This window comes from Nicotiana tomentosiformis, chromosome 9 (genome assembly GCF_000390325.3).
Source record: "Nicotiana tomentosiformis chromosome 9, ASM39032v3, whole genome shotgun sequence".
In the NCBI taxonomy this organism is placed as follows: domain Eukaryota; kingdom Viridiplantae; phylum Streptophyta; class Magnoliopsida; order Solanales; family Solanaceae; genus Nicotiana; species Nicotiana tomentosiformis.
The window spans coordinates 101,373,417-101,392,908 of record NC_090820.1 but is presented as its reverse complement, the minus strand read 5'-3'; the positions used below and the strand labels follow the sequence as shown (position 1 = coordinate 101,392,908).

The following is a 19,492-nucleotide window of genomic DNA, read 5'->3' as shown; positions in this document are numbered from 1 at the left end:
TACAGATGCTGAGGGACCTGAAGAAGGAGGTGGAGGCATAGACTCTGCTGAAGAAGATGGCATGTCAACTGTCTCAGCAGCTACCCCGACAGGCTCATCAGACTGGCCTGCAGTAGTAGAGGGTTGACCCTATTTCTTTGGGTTTCCACCACCCATCAAAGAATACCATGAGAAGGGCTTCTTCGCCCGCACCTTGGTATCAAAATCCCTCGGCTCCATACCCGTATCTGTAAGGTACTCAGTGATAGTGTTGGGATACAGGTAGGAGGTGTTACCTTACCTGACGACCACAGACATGTTGGCCGACATCACGACACCCACATTGATTGGGTACTCGGCCATGATAGAAGCGACTAGCACTGCCCGCTGAATTGGAAGATTTGTTTCATTTTGGCACGGGTCTAGTCTGCTACACACGAATGTTTGCCATCCTTTTGCCTCAAAATTTATGGTGTTCCGCTGAATGGGAACCCCTGCTGTGATCCATGCTGGAGGCAGCCTCGGAGATGCAAGAATCTCAGTTATCCATGGTTGAACTGCATCTCCCAGTGCTAACTTTTCCAGGTATTGCATAGGATCCACATCCTCAAACCTTAAATATATGTTCAGGGTGCTCTGATCGAATCGCACCTTTAGATTTCTCACTTTTGTTACCTTGGCCCCTTTCTTTATATGTGCCACATTGGCGTAAAATTTCCGGACCAGGTATTCCTTGGCATCTACACTTTTGGTGAACCACATCCACCCCTTCTACTCCTGGAACTGTCTTAACAATATCGGATTGTATTTGTCAAGGTCTTTTATCATGAACTGACGCTCAAGAGTGAGAGATCTCATTGGCCACCACTCTCGGAAGCTTGTGAAAGTAGCCAGACTGACAAACCTATCTTCCCAAATCTCTTTCTTCTTCGACCTCTCAAGGCCGGTAACTTTGGTATCACCCCCTCGGCCATCATCCGGAATATCATCAACATCCACTATAGTAGCAGGTGCGTCAGGGGCATGTGTTGATGAGGGCTCTGAAGTCTGACTGTCACCTTCCGAAGCCTCAGAAGAGCTCTCAAAGGAGGAAGGCTCGTCTCTAAGTTGTTATCTACACGGTGGCTACTATGGCTATGATTGCACAACAGGCTACACTTGTACTGAGTTTCCCTCTGAAGCTTCCCTATACAGGGCATATGAACTAGATCTAGAGGGCTCAGGCTGTCTTCCTCGGCCTATTGTAGCTTTCTTACTAATTACTCTTTAGAGGGCGAGGGGTAAATTGCTTTTGCCTCTACCTCTGGAAGGTTCACCCCTCCCCTTTGATGTATCACCACGACCTCGTGAACTAACCATTTTCTGTAACAAACAGCAGTAGGAGTCAGTTCCAATTCAATTGCAAATAAACACAAAGTCACATAACAAAACATGTTGCAGGGTGGGGAAGTGCAGTCCGCACAATTGCAAATGCGGCCGCAACCTAGATTGTGCGGACCGCACAATTTTAAAGTTCGGCCGCAACAATAAAACTATGGTCCGCATAATTTTGAGCGCGGCCGTAGAATTGAAGTGCGGTCCGCATAATTGCAAGTGCGACCGCACATGAAACTTTCCAAAAGTGCCAACTCTCTGATGACAGAGATTGGCCTGATCTGCGGCCGCACACACTTTTTTGCGGCTGCGATGAAATAACTGTGGTCCGCACAATCTTGCCTCACCAACTACCCTAATCTATACTTCTGCGGACCACACAATTCCATGTGCGGCCGCACATTTCAAAATTCAATCGGGTAGAGTCCTGTAGGTTTTCGATTTAAGCACAAATTGGACATGGTGATAGCAACTAAACATGATAATCAACCTACCCACTCCCCAAAAAGCAAGTAAGAGTTAAACTATACAATTTAACCCCCCACATGGATATGAAATTGACAAATGGTCTAAACTGACTAACAAATTGTATATTAAACTAAGAAAATTGAAGAATCCTAGAAATGATTTAAACATACCAGTTATGAAGTGGTGCTATGGAATGATCACATATGCGTAATTAGGTGGTAGATGATTGAATCAGATGCGTGCAAAGTTTTAGCTTGATTTCTCAGAGAATGGAAAGTTTCAATAGTAGCCTTAGGGTTACTATTTATACACAGTGGGTCTAGCTAAGGAATCAAGAGACGAGTGCGGCCGCATAATTCCTTATGCGGTCCGCACTCTGTTACCTGGTGTTCCACTTCCTTTTGATGATCTGCGGTCCGCAGATTTAGCTGTGCGATTGCAGATTTTGGTGTGGACCGCAGAATTCATTGTGCGACCGCACTTTGGTTGTTTCTCTGAATAACAAGCTTCAGAGAGTTTGCATTTTTGCATCTCAAGTTGTGCGGTACGCACAGGAATTGTGCGGCCGCATTTGCCTTCTGCTGTAGCATCCAAAATAGTGCAGTCCACACTTTTTCCATACTTTGCCAATTTTTCTGAGTATAGTTCCTATAAAGCATACACCTTCCTGAAATACACACTTCAAATCTAGTTAGCACAAAATAAGACCTATCTAAAGAAGAAGAAAAGAAAAAGAAAAAGAAAAAGAAACATGGGTTGCCTCCCAAGAAACGCCCGATTTAACATCGCGGTACGACGCAGATTACCATCACGTCAAATGAATCACTGCCACCACGTGGCCATCATCAGCTTGTCCCAAATAATGCTTCACCCGGTGACCATTAACTCGGAATACCTCATCATTTTTGTTCTTCAAGTCCAATGAACCAAAAGGTGTCACACCCACAATTTAAAAGGGACCACTCCATTTGGATTTTAGCTTTCCGGGAAACATCTTCAATCGTGATTTGAACAACAAAACAAGATCTCCCACCTTGAACTCCCTATTTCGGATGTATTTGTCATGAAGGTACTTCATTCTTTCTTTGTAAAAGGACGAACTTGCATATGCATGGTACCGGAATTCATATAATTAATTCAAATATACAACCCGCAAGTTAGCAGTTGCATCCCAATCAAGATTTAACTTCTTTAAAGCCCACATGGCCTTGTGCTCGAGTTCCACCAGAAGATGACAAGCTTTGCCAAACACCAACTGGTATGGAGAAATCCTTATGTGAGTTTTGAAAGTAGTCCAATAAGCCCATAGTGCATCATCAAGCTTCTTTGACCAATCCGTCCGGTTAACATTCATTGTTTTGGATAAAATACTCTTCATCTCCTAGTTGGAGACTTCCACTTGACCGCTAGCTTGAGAGTGATAGGGAGTTGTAACTTTATGAGTGACACCATACTTTCTAAGCAAGGTGTCAAAAGCTTTGTTGTAAAAATACGACCCCTATCGCTTATGATAGCCTGCGGAGTACCAAATCTTGTGAAGATGTTCATCTTCAAAAATGCCACCACACTTATTGCTTCATTGTTGGGTAGAGAAATGGCCTCAACCCATTTAGACACATAATCAACCGCGACCAAGATGTAGGTGTTTCCACAAGAACTCACAAAAGGTCCCATGAAGTCAATACCCCACATATCGAAAATATCAATCTCTAAAATGGTGGTGAGGGGTATTTCATTTTTCTTTGAGATTCCACCGGCCCTTTGACATTCATCACAACTCTTGACTAGATCACTTTTATCCTTGTAAAGAGTGGGCCAATAGAAACTGCAACTTAGCACTTTGGCCGCCGTTCTTGCTCCGCCATGGTGACCACCGTACGGGGAAGAATGACAAGCCCCCAGAATTTCAACTTGTTTCTCCTCCGGTACACATCTTCTAATCACTCCATCCGTGCAAATCCAAAAAAGGTACGGTTCATCCCAATAATAGTCTTTACAATCCCGTTTGAGCTTCTTCCTTTGGTTTGAAGAGAACTCATCCGGGGTGATACCACTTACAAGAAAATTTGCTAGATTCGCGAACCATGGAAACTCTTTCATTGAAATGGCTAAGAGTTGCTCATCGGGGAAGGAGTCATTGATTTCAAGGCTATCATGCGGCCTCCCCTCCTCCTCCAAACAAGATAAGTGGTCTGCCACTTGGTTTTCACTTCCTTTTCGGTCTTTGATGTCTTTATCAAACTCTTACAACAAAAGCACACATCTCATCAACCGCACTTTGGAATCTTTCTTGCTCATCAGATAACAAAGTGCTGCATGATCCTTGTGGACAATCACTTTTGCACCCATCAAGTACGGGCGAAACTTCTCAATAGCAAACATAATGGCAATGAGCTCTTTTTCGGTAACGGTGTAATTGACTTGGGCATCATTCAGGATCTTACTTGCATAGTAGACCGGATGAAAGATCGTGTTGATACGTTGCCCCAAAACTGCTCCAACCGCTACATCACTAGCATCACACATGATCTCAAAAGGAATGCTCCAATTAGGAGCGGTGATAATGGGAGTAGTTGTCAACTTGAACTTGAGCAATTCAAATGCTCTCATGCAATCATCATTGAAGTGAAATTTAGCATATTTCTCCAAAAGCTTGCACAAGGGGTTCACCACTTTGGAAAAATCCTTTATGAAATGCCGGTAGAACCCTGCATGACCCAAGAAACTTCTCACGCCCTTCACGGATGTTGGAGGTGGAAGTTTAGAAATCACTTCTATTTTCGCTTTGTCGACCTCTATTTTCTTCTTTGAAATCTTGTGGCCAAGAACAATACCCTCCTCGACCATGAAATGGCATTTCTCCCAATTCAATACCAAGTTCGTTTCTTCACACCTTACCAATACCTTGTCCAAATTTGCCAAGCAATCATCAAAAGAATCCCCGACTACCGAAAAGTCTCTACCATATCCGTAAAGATCGTCATCATACATCGTTGAAAAGTTGTCGGTGCATTGCATAAGCCAAATGGCATCCGCTTGAAAGTGAAAGTGCCATATGGACAAGTGAAAGTTGTTTTCTCTTGATCTTTCGGGGCAATAAGGATTTGATCGTAGCCCGAATATCCATCTAGAAAGCAAGAGAACGCTCGGCCGGCCAACCTATCAAGCATTTGGTCAAGAAAGGGTAGTGGTAAATGGTCTTTCCTTGTGACTTTGTTTAGCTTTTGATAGTCCATACATACTCTCCATCCGGTCACCGTTCTTGTTGGAATCAACTCGTTCTTATCATTGGTGACCATAGTTATGAGCCCCTTCTTCGTAACACATTGCACTGGAGAAGTCCACGAACTGTCAGAAATGGGGTAGACAACCCCGACATCTAACCACTTTTTAATCTCCTTTTTGACCACCTATTGCATGGATTCATTGAGTCTCCTTTGATGTTCAATGGAGGGTTTGGCGTCTTTCTCCAAATTAATCTTGTGCATGCAAAATGCAGGGATTATTCCCCGAATATCCGCCAAAGTTCATCTAATAGCTTTCTTCCTCTTGTGGAGCACCGCCAATGTAGAGTCAACCTGCACGTTAGTCAAACAAGAGGAAAGAATAACCGGTAAAGTAGAGCAAGGTCTAAGGAATTCATACCTCAGATGTGGAGGTAATGACTTCAACTCCAAGATAGGAGGCTCTTCAATTGAAGGCTTTGTAGGAGGAGTTTTTCTATTCTCAAGATCCAAGGAAAGTTTCCGATGTGCATAATTGTATGACCCCATCCCTTGCAAAGAATTAGCACATTCCATGAAGTCATCCATTTCATCATCATTAAAATTGAGCAAAACGGCCTCCAACATGTCACCCACATTAATCGTGGTACTTGTATCATCAATAATCACATCGGTCACCAAGTCCACGAATGAACACACTTCATTGTTATTTGGTTGCCTCATAGATTTGCACACGTGGAACACCACCTTTTCATCATCCACCCGAAAAGTGAGTTCACTGGCTTTCATCAACAAGAGCCTTCCCCATAGCAAGTAAAGGTCTACCAAGAATAATCGGCACCTCATAGTCCACTTCACAATCAAGAATAACAAAATCCGCCTGGAGAATGAACTTGTCAACTCGAACCAATACATCCTCAATCATCCCCAGCGGTCTCTTCATTGTACGATCGTCCATTTGTAATCTCATAGATGTGGGTCTTGGTTGCCCAATTCCCAATGTCTTGAAAACTGAATAGGTCATCAAGTTGATACTCGCCCCAAGATCACAAAGAGCTTTTGCAAACTCGGCACTTCCAATGGTACAAGGAATTGTAAACGCATTGGGATCTTCTAATGTAGGAGCCATTGAATGCACAATTGCACTCACTTGGTGAGTGACTTTGATAGTTTCAAAATTTATCGATCTCTTCTTTGTCACCAAGTCCTTCATAAACTTTGCATATTGTTAGGCCCCGTAAAAGTTTTCCTAAAAACCCGGATTTCATGATGCCGAACTAGGCGTAGAGGGTAATAATAGTAGAAATTCTTCGCGACAAGCTTGCGATCTGCGGTTAACACTTTTTGGATTGAATAGTACACTGGGGAGTTGAAGAAAATGTTGGGCAAAATTAGGCATTTCTGCGGCCTATTCTGCGACCGCAAAACCACTCTGCGGACCGCATAATGGTCGCAAAGTGGGTCAATTTTCTGGGCCATTTTGGTGTCAAATTTCATTGCCATTATGCGACTACATAACCACTTCGTGGGCTGCACTCTTGTCGCATATCCCGCTTTGGAATTTTTGTGGAAGTCAAAGAGAAGTAGTACAATAATCCATTTTTGGTACAACTGAAGGAGGGGATTCAAAAACATAAAACTATGGCTTTTACTCTTGGCATGGATGATGGTACACTAAGGTACCGAGGGCGGCTATGTGTTCTGAATGTAGATGGTGTCCGGGAAATAATCATGACCGAGGCTCACGCTTCCAGGTATTCCGCGCATCCAGGCTCTATAAAGATTATCATGACCTCAAGGAAATCTATTGGTGGAATGACATGAAAAGGAATGTGGAAGATTTTGTGGTAAGGTGTCCGAATTGTAAGCAAGTGAAGGTCGAGAATCAACAGCCTAGTGGGTTGGCGCATAACGTAGAAATTCTAATGTGGAAGTGGGAAATGATTAATATGGATTTTGTAGTGGGATTACCGCGCACTCTGTTTGACTCAATTTGGGTGGTTGTGGATCAACTCACGAAATCAACATACTTTTTGCCGGTTAAGGCTACCGACACAGAGGAACAATATGCTCCGTTGTATATCAAGGAAATAGTCAGGCTGCATGGCACTTAAGTTTCCATCATTTTCGATCGAGGGACTCAGTTCACGGCCAATTTTTGGAAGACATTTCGGCAAGGTTTGGGTACTCAGGTAAATCTTAGTACAACATTCCATCCACAAACTGATAGGCAAGCAGAGCGGACTATTCAGACTCTTGAGGACATGTTGCGTGCTTGTGTTCTTGATTTTAAGGGTAGCTGGGATGATCATTTGCCACTCATAGAGTTTGCTTATAATAACAACTTTCATGCGAGTATTCAGATGGTGCCATTTGAGGCATTGTATGGTAGGAGATGTAGATCTCCAATTGGGTGGTTCGAGATTGGGGAAGTTGAGTTGATATGGCTAGATCTCGTGCATCAGACTATGGAGAAAGTTAAGATCATTAAGGAGCAGTTGAAGACTGCTCAGAGTTGTCAGAAATCCTATTCAGATGTTCATCATGGGGATTTAGAGTTCGAAGACGATGATTGGGTATTCTTGAAAGTTTCCCCCATGAAGGGTATAATGCGGTTCGGAAGGAAAGGAAAATTGAGTCTGAGGTATGTCGGGCTGTACAAAATCATTCAAAGAATTGGCCAGGTGGCATACAAGCTTGAGCTACCACCAGAAATGTCATTAGTCCACCCGGTATTCCATGTGTCTATGTTGAAGAAGGTAGTTGGGGATCCGTCAGCCATTGTGCCGGTTGAGACCATTGAGGTTAGTGAAGAATTGTCATATGAATAAATTCCAGTTTCCATTCTTGATAGATAAGTCCGAAGGTTGAGAAATAAAGAAATTACCTCCATGAAAGTGTTATGGCGAAACCAGCAGGTTGAAGAGGCCACGTGCGAGGCCGAGGAAGAGATAAAGAAGAAGTATCCTTACTTGTTTGAATAGCTGTGTAATCCTTTCTTTTTATGAACATTGCCGCCTATGAATTTTATATCACTTGTTTAGTTAATGTAAAGGTGTTCCTTTTGATTATATGTTGCTTATGAGGCCACGATTGGTATTGTTATGAGTTTTGTTATGTCGTTGGGTTGTGCATATGTTTGTAAGATGTTTTTCTGGGGCTCTCTAACAGGTGGATAGGCCTAGTTACAAAGAAAACTCTGGCGAATATTTTGGAAATTTGGGGAGTTAGTTAAATTTGGGGCAGCTGCTGTGGGGTATGAAAAACGGAGTTGCATAAGGTGCTAATAGTGGACCCTGATCCTCATTCGAGGACAAATGATCTTAAGTGGGGGAGGATGTAAGTCCCAATTAAATTTTTTCTAAAAACTCGGATTCCGTGATGCTGAAGTAGGCGTAGAGGGTAATAATAGTCGCGGTTCAGACTTTTTGGATTGAACAGTGCGCTGGGGAGTTGAAAAAAATGTTGGGCAGAAATAGGCATTTTTGCGGCCTATTATGTGACCGCAGAACCATTCTGCGGACCGCATAATGGTCGCGAAGTAGGCCAGTTTACTAGGCCATTTTGGTTTCAAATTTCGAGGCCATTATGCGAACGCATAACTACTTCGTCGGCCGCACTCTTGTCGCATATCCTGCCTTGAAATTTTCGGAGGGAGGTTCTGCGGTGCACTATGCGACCGCAAAACCGTTCTGTGGTGCATTATGCGGCCGCAGAACAGGTCTACGGGCAGCATAGTGATCGTAGACCCGGTCAGTTTGTTTCCAGTTTTGGCACCCCAATTTTGCGGTCATTTCGCGGACCGCATAACCATTATGCGGTCGCATATGCGACCGCAAAACCTGCTTCGAAGCTTCATTTTTGGGGTTTTTAAACCCGACCCTATTCCGTTAAAACACCTACCTTGGACCATTTTGAGATTATTTTCTGATATTTTTAGAGTGAGAGAGAGGGTCCTAGAGGGAGGAAGTTATCTTCATCAAATTTCTCTTCAATTCTCACTTAAAACCTTGAAGATTATCAAGATAGGCACTTAGGTCTTCTTCCTAAGAGGTAAATTCTATCACCCAAACTCTTAATTTCAATATGTAACTAGAATGGGCCATTAGTAAGGTAATTCATGGGGATGGGGGTGCTTACTTTGCATGCATGTGTTTCTAAGGTATGTGGGGAGGTTGTGAGTTAAAGATAGAAAAGAATGTGGTGTGGGTTAAAGATAAAAAAGAAAGGACCATGGAACCTTAATGCACATATAGTGTTTGATATAATGCTCAAGTGAGCTAGAATTATGATCGTTTTCCTAATTTTGGGTTCAATTTTTCTATATTGCTAAAAGAGATTGAAGTTGCTAATATTCCGGAAATATCTTAGAGTTTTAAGAGGCACAATTGAGGTATATGGGCTACACCCCCTCTTCTTAGAATTGAATTCCACGGTATTCATGTAATCGACGTAAGTCCCAAATTGAACATCCTAGAAATTGCTATCCCAAATGTGCTTGCTTTGCAAATGTATGTGTAATATGTATTCCCACGCCTTCATCATATTATCTCGTCATCTGAGAAAATGTTCAAGACTTAGAATATTTGCTAATATGCCTAGACTTCACGTCAAATTCGATTAAAGAATGTTATGTCGAATTGTGTGAAAAGCCTCTATGTGCCTTGAAATTGAAATTGCTCATATGTGAACTCAAGAGTCTTGAATGAAAACTATATTGTTATTGATGATAATAATAATGTTGGATTGTGGAAAAGAACTTGAATTATGAAATAAGTCCAAGTGCCAAGAACGACTTTATAATTAAAGCCACTTGTGCCAATGTGTTGAAAAGATGGGAAAGGAATACGAAGTAATATGACCGATTGAAATGGTTGATGTCTCGAATGAGATGGCTTAGCCGATCGGGCCGATATCGGACTCCGTGTAATAACACGGTGGTATTGTGAATGAAATAGTGAATATGGTTGATGTCTCAAATGAGATGGCTTAGCCGATCAGGCCGAGATCGGACTCCGTGTAAGAACACGGTGGTATTGTGGACTGTGATATATTGGCAAAAAAATAAAATCATCCAACCAAATAACGTGGAAATTGATTTGGAAATCTAAGTGATCTTTAACTTGATATTTTAGTGTTATTTGAAGCTCATATTGCATTCTTGACTGTCTCCCCTTGTATTATTGTTCATTCTATTGCGATGGTGTTTAATTATACATACCAGTACTATTCGACAGTACTAACGTCCCTTTTGCCGGGGGCGCTGCATCTTTAAATAGATGCAAGTAGTTACATAGCAGACAGTGTTTATCATAGATAGGTGTTGCATCCTCATCCCAGTGGACTCGGTGAGCCCCATTTCATTCTGGGGTCATGTAATATATCTTTTGTTTATATTGTTATACTTTCTGAGGTATAGCCGGGGCCTTGTTGTCGGCACCTTCTTTACACTCTTTTGAATCTTTAGAGGCTCCGTAGACATTGTGTGGGTTGTATATGGGTGTTGGAAATATTCAGCAAGTTATGTTGTGTTTGTTCACTTGTTCCACTCAGACTATAAAAATATGTGTATTTTGAGACTGAAAGGCGAAGTAGCTAATGAAACAATTTAGTATTGCATGAATGAGCTTCCTACTGTACAATTAATGAAATCACGTCTTTTCTAGATCATGGGTAAGTTGGGTAGAAAGTATCTAACAGGCTTACTCGGTCGGGTTCACTCGGTTAAGCATCGGTCGCGCTTCTTGAGGTTGGGGCGTGACACATATCCAGGCATTTTCTCCAAGGCTTCAACTAATGGCACATTTATAGAGAGACTCTTCATCATATCAATGAACTTCTTGAATTGATTCTCGCCATTTTTCTTGGCAAGCCTTTGAGGATAGGGAGGAGGTGGCTTAGGCAATGGTACCTTAGCTTTTTGCACTATTGTTTCCGGTATGTCAATCACATGATCCCTAGACGGGTTCACATCCTCTTGAGTCTCTTCCGCTGTGTCATCAATATCAATTCGCACTTCATCATTTGCTTGCACAATATTGCTAGGGATCTCCTCTTCTTCTACCACTTACTCATCATCCACAAGTTGCCTTTGACTTGAGGTAGGTGCATTCCCACCTCTTTCACTTCTTGTAGTAACGGCCATGGAATGCCCCGTAGTGTTCCCACCCTTCGGGTCCACCACTGTATCACTTGATAGTGCCCCCATAAGACGAGAATTTAAAGTTTGGGAGATTTGACCCATTTGCACTTCTAAGTTACAGATTGATGTGTTGTGTGAGACAAGTTGGGCATCGGAATCGGCATTCTTCTCCATCATTTGCTTGAACATGTTCTTAATACGACTCATTTCATTATTAGAGGAACTAGGACCATGAGAAGGATAAGGAGATGGATTGCTCGGTTGGTGATACATCGAGGGCCTTTGAAAATCTGACCCCCGATTTCCTTGGTTGTTGTTCCACCCGCCTTGGTTGTTGCCTCCCTAATTGCCTTGGTTATTATTGTTTTGCAAATTCCCTTGGTTATTGCTTCCACTCCAATTACATTGATTGTTGTTGTTCCAATTACCTTGGTTGCTAGAATTCCAATTGCCTTGATTATTCGAAGGTCTCCATTGTTGTTGACTAGGGCCTTGCTAGTTGTTTGTTTTCCCTTGAAAGTTGTTCACATATTGGACCTCTTCTTCTTGATTATTGTAAGAATCTCCTTAATCAAACCCACTATCATCTTTCACAAAATTATCCACTCTTTGTTACACTTGTGGGCTTCTTGTTCTTCTCTTGTTTACCATCATATTGACTCTCTCCATAACATTGACTTGCCTCGGGTTTTGAACTTGTTGAAGTTGAGCCTTTGCCAATTGATTCATAGTGGTTGTCAACTCGGCTATGGCTTACCCCTAGTCATGTAACTCTTTATGAAGAAGAATCACATTTGGATCACCTTGTGGAACATTGGCTCTAGATTGCCACACCGATGAAGTATCCTCCCTCTCATCCAAAATATCACACGCCTCCGCATAAGGCATAGTTGATTCACTACACATTGGTTGGTAGTATTGATCCCCCGATAGAAAGTTTGTTGAATCATATTCTCCGTCATATCATTGTTGGGGAACTCTTTCACAATTGTCCCATATCTCGTGTAGTGGTTCATTAGGCTCTTGCATGAATGATAGAATTTCATCTCGAAGAATGGCCATGTGCCCGGGAGAGAAGTACTTTGAAATAAATTTCTCCGCTAGTTCATCCCAAGTATGAATGGAATAATTTGACAAACGTTCCAACCAATCTAAAGCTTTATCCTGTAGAGAGAAGGGAAAAGGCCTTAGTCTCAAAGCATCCTCAGAGACATTTGTTTGTTTGCTCCCCCAATATGTATCAACGAACCCCTTCAAGTGTTTATATGCATTTTAACCCGGTGCACCGATGAAAATCCCTCATTGCTCTAGCAAAGTGAGCATTATGTTAGTTATTTGAAAGTTTTCCACCCTAATACGAGGTAGGACTATAGCACTTGCATACCCTTCATTAGGAATCACCCGATGTGGAGCCGCTCGTGGTGGAGGTGGGGGTGGAACGGGTACATTGTCTTGAGGTGGTCGGCCTCGTCTATTGGCTTGAGGTTCAAGAGGGACCTCATCCATTGCATCATCATCAACATCCATATCCCGCACGGCTATGTTTCCGAGCTTGTTGTTTGCATGATTGCACCTACAATACTCACACGTTAGTAACAAGGAAGGAAAAGAAGATATTCCAAAAGCACACCTAAATATATAGCAAACATCATTTTTCAGCTCCCCGACAACGGCGCCAAAATTTGATCTCGTCCAATTTCACTCCTCTATTTGAGGATATGAAAATGGTCGATGTAATAGTAATACCCAACAAAGAGTCAGGGTCGATTTTCCACAGGGAGCTATGAATGGGTCTTAGGAATATATATTATAGTGTATGAGCTTGAATTATCTCAAATTTTACTTCCACAAATTTGGGTTGTTTCTAGGTCTAATTTAAACGAAGACTACAAACTAAGAATTTAAACTTTGAAAGTGTTTTTGGTTGTTTTTCAAATGTTATGAAACGCCTAGGTTGTGAGTTCGAGTCACCCCAAGAGAAAGGTGGGTAGTTCTTGGAGGGAGGGATCTGAGGATCTATCAAAAATAGCCTCTCTACCCCAGGGTAGGGGTAAGGTCTGCATACACACTACCCTCCCCAGACCCCACTAGTGGGATTATACTGGGTTGTTGTTGTTGTTGTATGAAAGGCCTAGGGCTATAACCTTCACCTAGGTATTCACCTAATGGGTTGTAAACTTTAAAGCTTGTTTTATTGGTCAGGGTGTATTATAGCTATCAACACCCAAGTACCCACTCAATATCTCTCGGTCAGAGAGTGATTTTTCCCAATTTAGCTTTCTCAAGTCCAAATGGGTATTGAACAAAATAGTTGATGATAAGCTCAAGTCGGATTTTACTATCTCTAGGTTCAACCCATAATTGGGCTTATCAATCTCTTGATTGACCCAATTTCTTGCTAGCCAAGTTTTCCTAGACTAAGTCTCTTTTTCTCAAGTAGAGACCAAGTCAAATAGGTATGAAATAATGTTTGCAACCATTAATTCTTCACATAAAAGAAAGAACTAGGCTAGATAATCAACACCCAACCATAAACAAGCAATAAATCAAACACCCATTAAGTTTACACACTAGGGTTGGGTCACAACCCTAGTGAAAATTTAGCTACTCATGCTTAAATTGGTAGAAAAAGAAGAAGAAGTGATAATTAAACACATATTGATAATTAAAATGATGAAATCAATATTCAAAAAGCTCAAAATAGCAAAAACTACTAAAAAGAGTAAAAGAAAGAGTCTATTGTAGCTGCTGATGTCAAAACTTAACCTAAAAAAGTGAAACTCTTCTATTTATACAATACTGGAATTTTGGGACAAAAATGCCCTTTCAGAGGTTCTACGACCGTACATTTCCAAGTGTGGTCCGCACTTTGCTTCAGCCTGACAGTAATGGAAACCTGCGGCCGTATAATTCTGAACTGCGGTTACACTTCTCTCTTTTTGTGGTCCGCGCATTTCTAAGTGCGGCTGCACATTGCTCTTCTGCGGACCGCACAGACTGCGACCACATAGCTGTTCTTCTGCGGCCGCACAATAATTGTGCAGTCCGCACTTCTGTTGAACTTGAGATGCAAGTTCTCTGAACTTTTGCTCTTGCCCAGGTTCTGCGGCCGCACATGCCATGAGTGCACCGCACTTTGCACTTGTCTCTAATAGGAGTTTCTTCACAATCTGCGGTCACAGATGAAAATTTGCGGTCCGCACTTTGAGCTTCTGTGCCTGTTTGTATCCTTGAGTACATATCACTTCTTCTTGAGTTGGATTTCATGTTGGGGGCTCATTTGGACTAAATTGAAAGCAAAAAGTTGCTAATATATAGTCAAAATCCCCATTTATCACACGTGTCCCAAAAATGCAACTGTATCGAGCCAAAATTCACATTTGGAAAATTTGGCGTAAAGCTGACGGTCCTTGAGTATTTGAAGAACTGTTCTCAAGTGATTCTCATGCTCTTTCTGGCAACGGGAATATACCAAAATATCATCGATAAATACTATGACAAAGGTATCTAAGAAAGGCTTGAAGACTCTGTTCATTAACTCCATAAAAGTTGTTGGTGCATTGGTCAACCCAAAGGACATCACTAAAAATTCATAGTGACCGTACCGAGTCCTGAAAGCTATTTTCGGGATGTCTGCTTCTCTAATTTTTAACTGATGGTATCCCGATCTCAGATCTATTTTTGAGAAATACCTGGCACCCTACAACTGATCAAATAAGTCATCTATCCTGGGCAGTGGATATTTATTTTTGATAGTAACCTTATTCAGCTGGCGGTAATCTATACACATCCGTAGGGAACCATCTTTTTTCTTCACGAACAACACTGGAGCACCCTAGGGTGAAACACTAGATCGAATAAAACCCTTATCTAAGAGGTCTTGTAACTACTTCATGAGTTCATTTAGCTCAGATGGAGCCATTCTGTAAGGAGGAATCGAGATTGGTTGAGTTTCTAGCAATGTGTCGATGCCACACTCAATCTTCCTATCTGGTGGTATCCCTAGGAGATTATCCAGGAACACGTCTGAAAACTCTTTCACAATCTGTACTGATTCAAGCATTGGGGAGTCAGCTTTCATATCCTGTACATGTTCTAGATACACCAAATACCCGCTGCTCACTATCTTTCTAGCCTTAAGGTAAGAAATAAACTTACCTACAGGCGTACCCACTTCACCTCTAATTATAACTGGATCATCCCTAATAAATGAGAATTTAACTGTCTTCGCGTGGCAATCAACTGTAGCATGACAAGAATATAACCAGTCCATGCCATCTATGATGTCAAAGTCTACCATATCTAACAAGTTCAAGTCGGCTAATATATCTCGGCCCTGAACTGTGATGATGCAGTTTCTAAATATATACTAAACTTTAACAGATTCCCCTATAGGTGTGGAAACCTCAAACGGAACCCCTAATTTTTCTAGTGCTTTTCCAAACTAGACACAAAGATAAGGAGACACATAGGAGAAAGTTGAACCATGATCAACTAATACATAAGCAAGGCGACCACAAACCGAGAGAATACCTATAATAACTCTGTTAGACGCCTCAGCATTCTACCTGTCTAGAACTGCATAGAATCTGGCTGGTCTTCCTCCTCCCTAAGCTCCATCCCTATTGGCACCACGCCCAGTATGATTATTAGATGCCCGAACTGGAGGAGGTGAAACTATAGAATTACCCATGGATGTTGTCTGTCTGGTTGGAGTTTTCCCCGGAGCTTGTCCAAGCAGTGGACAGTCTCTCTTAATATGACCCGGATCACGGCAGTGGAAACAACCTTTCTGACCCAAAAGGCATTTCCCTAGATGTCTTTTGCTGCACGAAGGACATATAGGATAGGAGAGCCAAGGTTGGCCCTGACTAGTTGAACTTTGCCTCTGAGGGGCCTGACCCTTACTCTGTTGTCCATGTCTGAGTGGAACTGGATAAGGAGATGAGTTAGTCGTTGATTGAATGTGAGCTGAATGATTCATGTTCTTACCCCCAACTGAAAATCCACTATAAATACCTGTTGTTCTAGCCTTCTTGATGTTATCTCTAGCTTCCCTGGCGATTTTATCAAAATCCTCCTTACGCGTAGCGATATTGACAACCTGAAGATAAGTCTTTTCATCCTGATATGAAGTCATATCTTTTTCCATAAGTGGATTCAAGCCTTCAATGAACCTTCTCACTTTTTCTCTCTCTGTTGGTATCAAATTAGGTGCATACTCTGCCAATTTTGTAAATTTCATCTCATATTTAGTCACTGACATGGTACCCTGTTTAAAATGTTCGAACTGACGTCGGAGCTCATCCATCTGACTGCTAGGCAAAAACTTGACCCTGAAAGCTTCTTTGAACTGGGGCCAAGTAAGTGGCGGTAATGTAGAATCTCTAGCCTTCTTGTAACCTCTCCACCATTATCCTGCTGGAACCTTTCTACGAAACCCAATCAACTCTGTGGCTTGTGTTTGAAGACAACCCAAAGAAACAAACATTTCCTCTATCTCTTCCAAAAATAACATTGGTTCATTTGGTTTATTGGTACCATTATAAGTAGGAGGGTTTAATCTCAGAAAGGCATGTGGATCAATTTTTTCTGTTGGTAACTGCACTGTCGGGGCAATATTTGCAGGGACATCTGGTGGTGGTACCTCAGGTGGAGCTTGAAAATCATCTCTTATAACCTCTTTATCTGAATCATGAGGGTCCTGAGGAGGAGCATGAACAGGTGCAGCCCGACCACTAATCGGAGGGGATAGGGACTCCAGAAAGTCCAAAATTCTGTCAATTCGATTATCCTGCTCATGTGGTGGTACCCGATCATTAACAACCTGCTGAGGTAGAGCTTTTGCTTGTCTTGTGGCCCTACCACGAGCCTAATTATCTCTGGCATTTCCACCTCTACCCCTAGCATTTTGACCTATACCTCTATCTCTGACACGTCCTCTAACTGCAACTGGTACTATTAATGCGGCTTGCACCTCTGGTGCTGCTTCTTGATGATTAGCAGTTGGTATCTCAACATTGTTAGCAGCAGAGGATGAAGTTGATCTTGTTCTAACCATCTTGTTTGTGCTAAAACGAGAGATAAATGGGTGTTAGAATTCTGAAACGTTTAGCTCTAATGCACGATATAAGAATCAAAGGAGAGGAAGGAAAAAAAAGAAAAACAAAATTCCTAACATGTCCTGCAGCCTCCCAAATATAAGTATGGTGCATAACATACGCATATTTGAGACTGCTAGACACGGCTCATGACTCCCTAGAACTCCGTAAACTTGACTGCTCTGATACCAACTTGTCACGCCCCCAAACGAGGGTGGGACGTGATTGACACTCAACCCTTCCCACTCGTTGAGTGAACTCTGTACTATTTGTATCAAACTTCAAGTTCAAGAGCAAAGAATTTAACAAGCTTAAATATTAATTCTAATCAAATTGCAGTTCTTAAGCTGACTGATAAAATATAATAAATAAAGAATAAATTCCAAAATATTTTAATACTCACCCACTAACAAGTCATGAGCCTCTAGAATCTGAAAAACAAAATTTAAAATACATAGCCTACGGGGGCATCCCCCAAAAATAAAATAAACGTAAAAAAAGAGTTATAAATAATAGTCTGAAAAGGATCCGTTGCCACAGGGATGAATCAACGGAGTCTGTAAACTGAATCTAAAATATCTCTTCTAGCCACGTGCCTCGTTACCTGCGTCCTCAATACCACACGATGTAGTAGGCCCAAACGGGCTAAGTATCACCAAAGGATACTCAGTAAGTCTCATAGGCTACCTCCTAACAAGGCGGAGCGGGACCTTCTGGAAATTATAAGAAAGAAAAGGGATATACGAAAAATCATATAAATCATATAAAATTTTACAACCAAGTAATAAGCTGAAAACTAAAACTGTAAGCTGAAATTGAGCCCATAACTGATATCTGAAATAGAAACTGAGTTATATATATTTTAAGACATAACTTTGCAAAGTTAATTGTTACGCATAATGGCCCTGCGTACGTGAGCATCTGGGAACACGTACGGGGAAGTGTCGGCCTATCTCCCAACAAACAGTTGGCACCTGCGAGCGTGGGGTAGGTAACCCTGACATCATGGCACTCACGCTGGGGGAGGTTGGCCACTTCTCCCTACTGAATGTGATCAAATTGATGCATGAATTAATGTTGAAACTGAATACTTAGCTGAATATGAATATCACAAATAAAGGCACATAACAACTGGTAATTCACATAAGCATGTATTCATGTCACATATAAGGTCGTACTAAATAAGAATAAAGTGAACTGAGTATTAGATCACGAGAAGACATGACTTAGCTTTATCTAGCATATGGAGCACAAGGGTTCTAATGGAATTCCCTACTAGGAAAGTAAACCTCAACTCACCTCAATTACAAGCTCAACTTTGCCTCCACGTATCTTCCAGGCAATCACAAGTCACCAATTTCTCTAACTACATGACAATTGGGTCTAACTTAAATTAATAAATGTCCAAAGAATACAACTATATACACATTTCTCTTGTTCTAGGAAAATTTCACTTAGGTTCTAAAACACTAATTAATCCGTAATAACTCAATAAATCGATTTGTAACGTTTAATCCCACAACTCATTAAAACAAGCTATAACTACGAAGTTTTCTATTTTTTTTTCTTCCAAACATCATCACTGCCCAGCAATGGGTAATCATGATTCCAATAATAAATTCATAGTAAATACATCCAAGGCTCTTACTATATTGTAATAACATTATTGAATAAATCCCAAGCATTTAAAATCCTTTTATTTATTTTCTTTTTATAAAAAATCCAAATCTCAAAATCCTACCCATATCTCAATTGATAGTAGATAAACAATTTTTACTAGAGAAGAGTATATGGGTACCTCCAAAAGAGAGTCAATCTTTCATTTTTAATTACAAAATTCTCGTGAAATCAAACTCGCAAGATAACCCAAGCAGTTGCAGACTTGCGGTGAAAAAGCTTGAGAAAACAGAAACTTTTTTTTCTTTCTATCTTGAAAGTAGCCAGCGAAAGAGGCATAAAATTGCCAGTGATTTAGTGGACTTATTTATTCTTAAAGTTTTCACTAGTGGGCACGTGGGACATAGCTAAATAATTGCCCAACTTTTTCTTTCTTTCCAGTTGTTTACTTGATTTCTCTTACCATATTTTAAACTAATATATAGGCTACTTATCCTTCATTCCACTAGATAATAAGAAATTATTCAATACACTCGGATACTAGAAAATTTTTGCAACTTTATTTTCCAACTAAAAGTCAGGTAACT

At 41.3% G+C, this 19,492-nt stretch overlaps 2 protein-coding genes across 2 annotated transcripts; one reads left to right on the top strand and one right to left on the bottom strand.

The window, feature by feature from the left end:
• Positions 1–7,408: 7,408 nt before the first annotated feature.
• On the top strand, positions 7,409–8,276 carry LOC138899282 (uncharacterized). Its single transcript, XM_070185432.1, has 2 exons — positions 7,409–7,849; positions 8,217–8,276. The coding sequence occupies exons 1-2, from the start codon at positions 7,409–7,411 to the stop codon at positions 8,274–8,276; spliced, it is 501 nt and encodes a 166-aa protein (XP_070041533.1).
• A 7,520-nt stretch (positions 8,277–15,796) lies between these two features.
• Positions 15,797–16,498, bottom strand: LOC117278252 (uncharacterized). The gene has a single exon (XM_033657696.1). It carries the CDS (start codon positions 16,496–16,498, stop codon positions 15,797–15,799), a length of 702 nt encoding a protein of 233 aa, XP_033513587.1.
• Between the last annotated feature and the right edge of the window lie 2,994 nt (positions 16,499–19,492).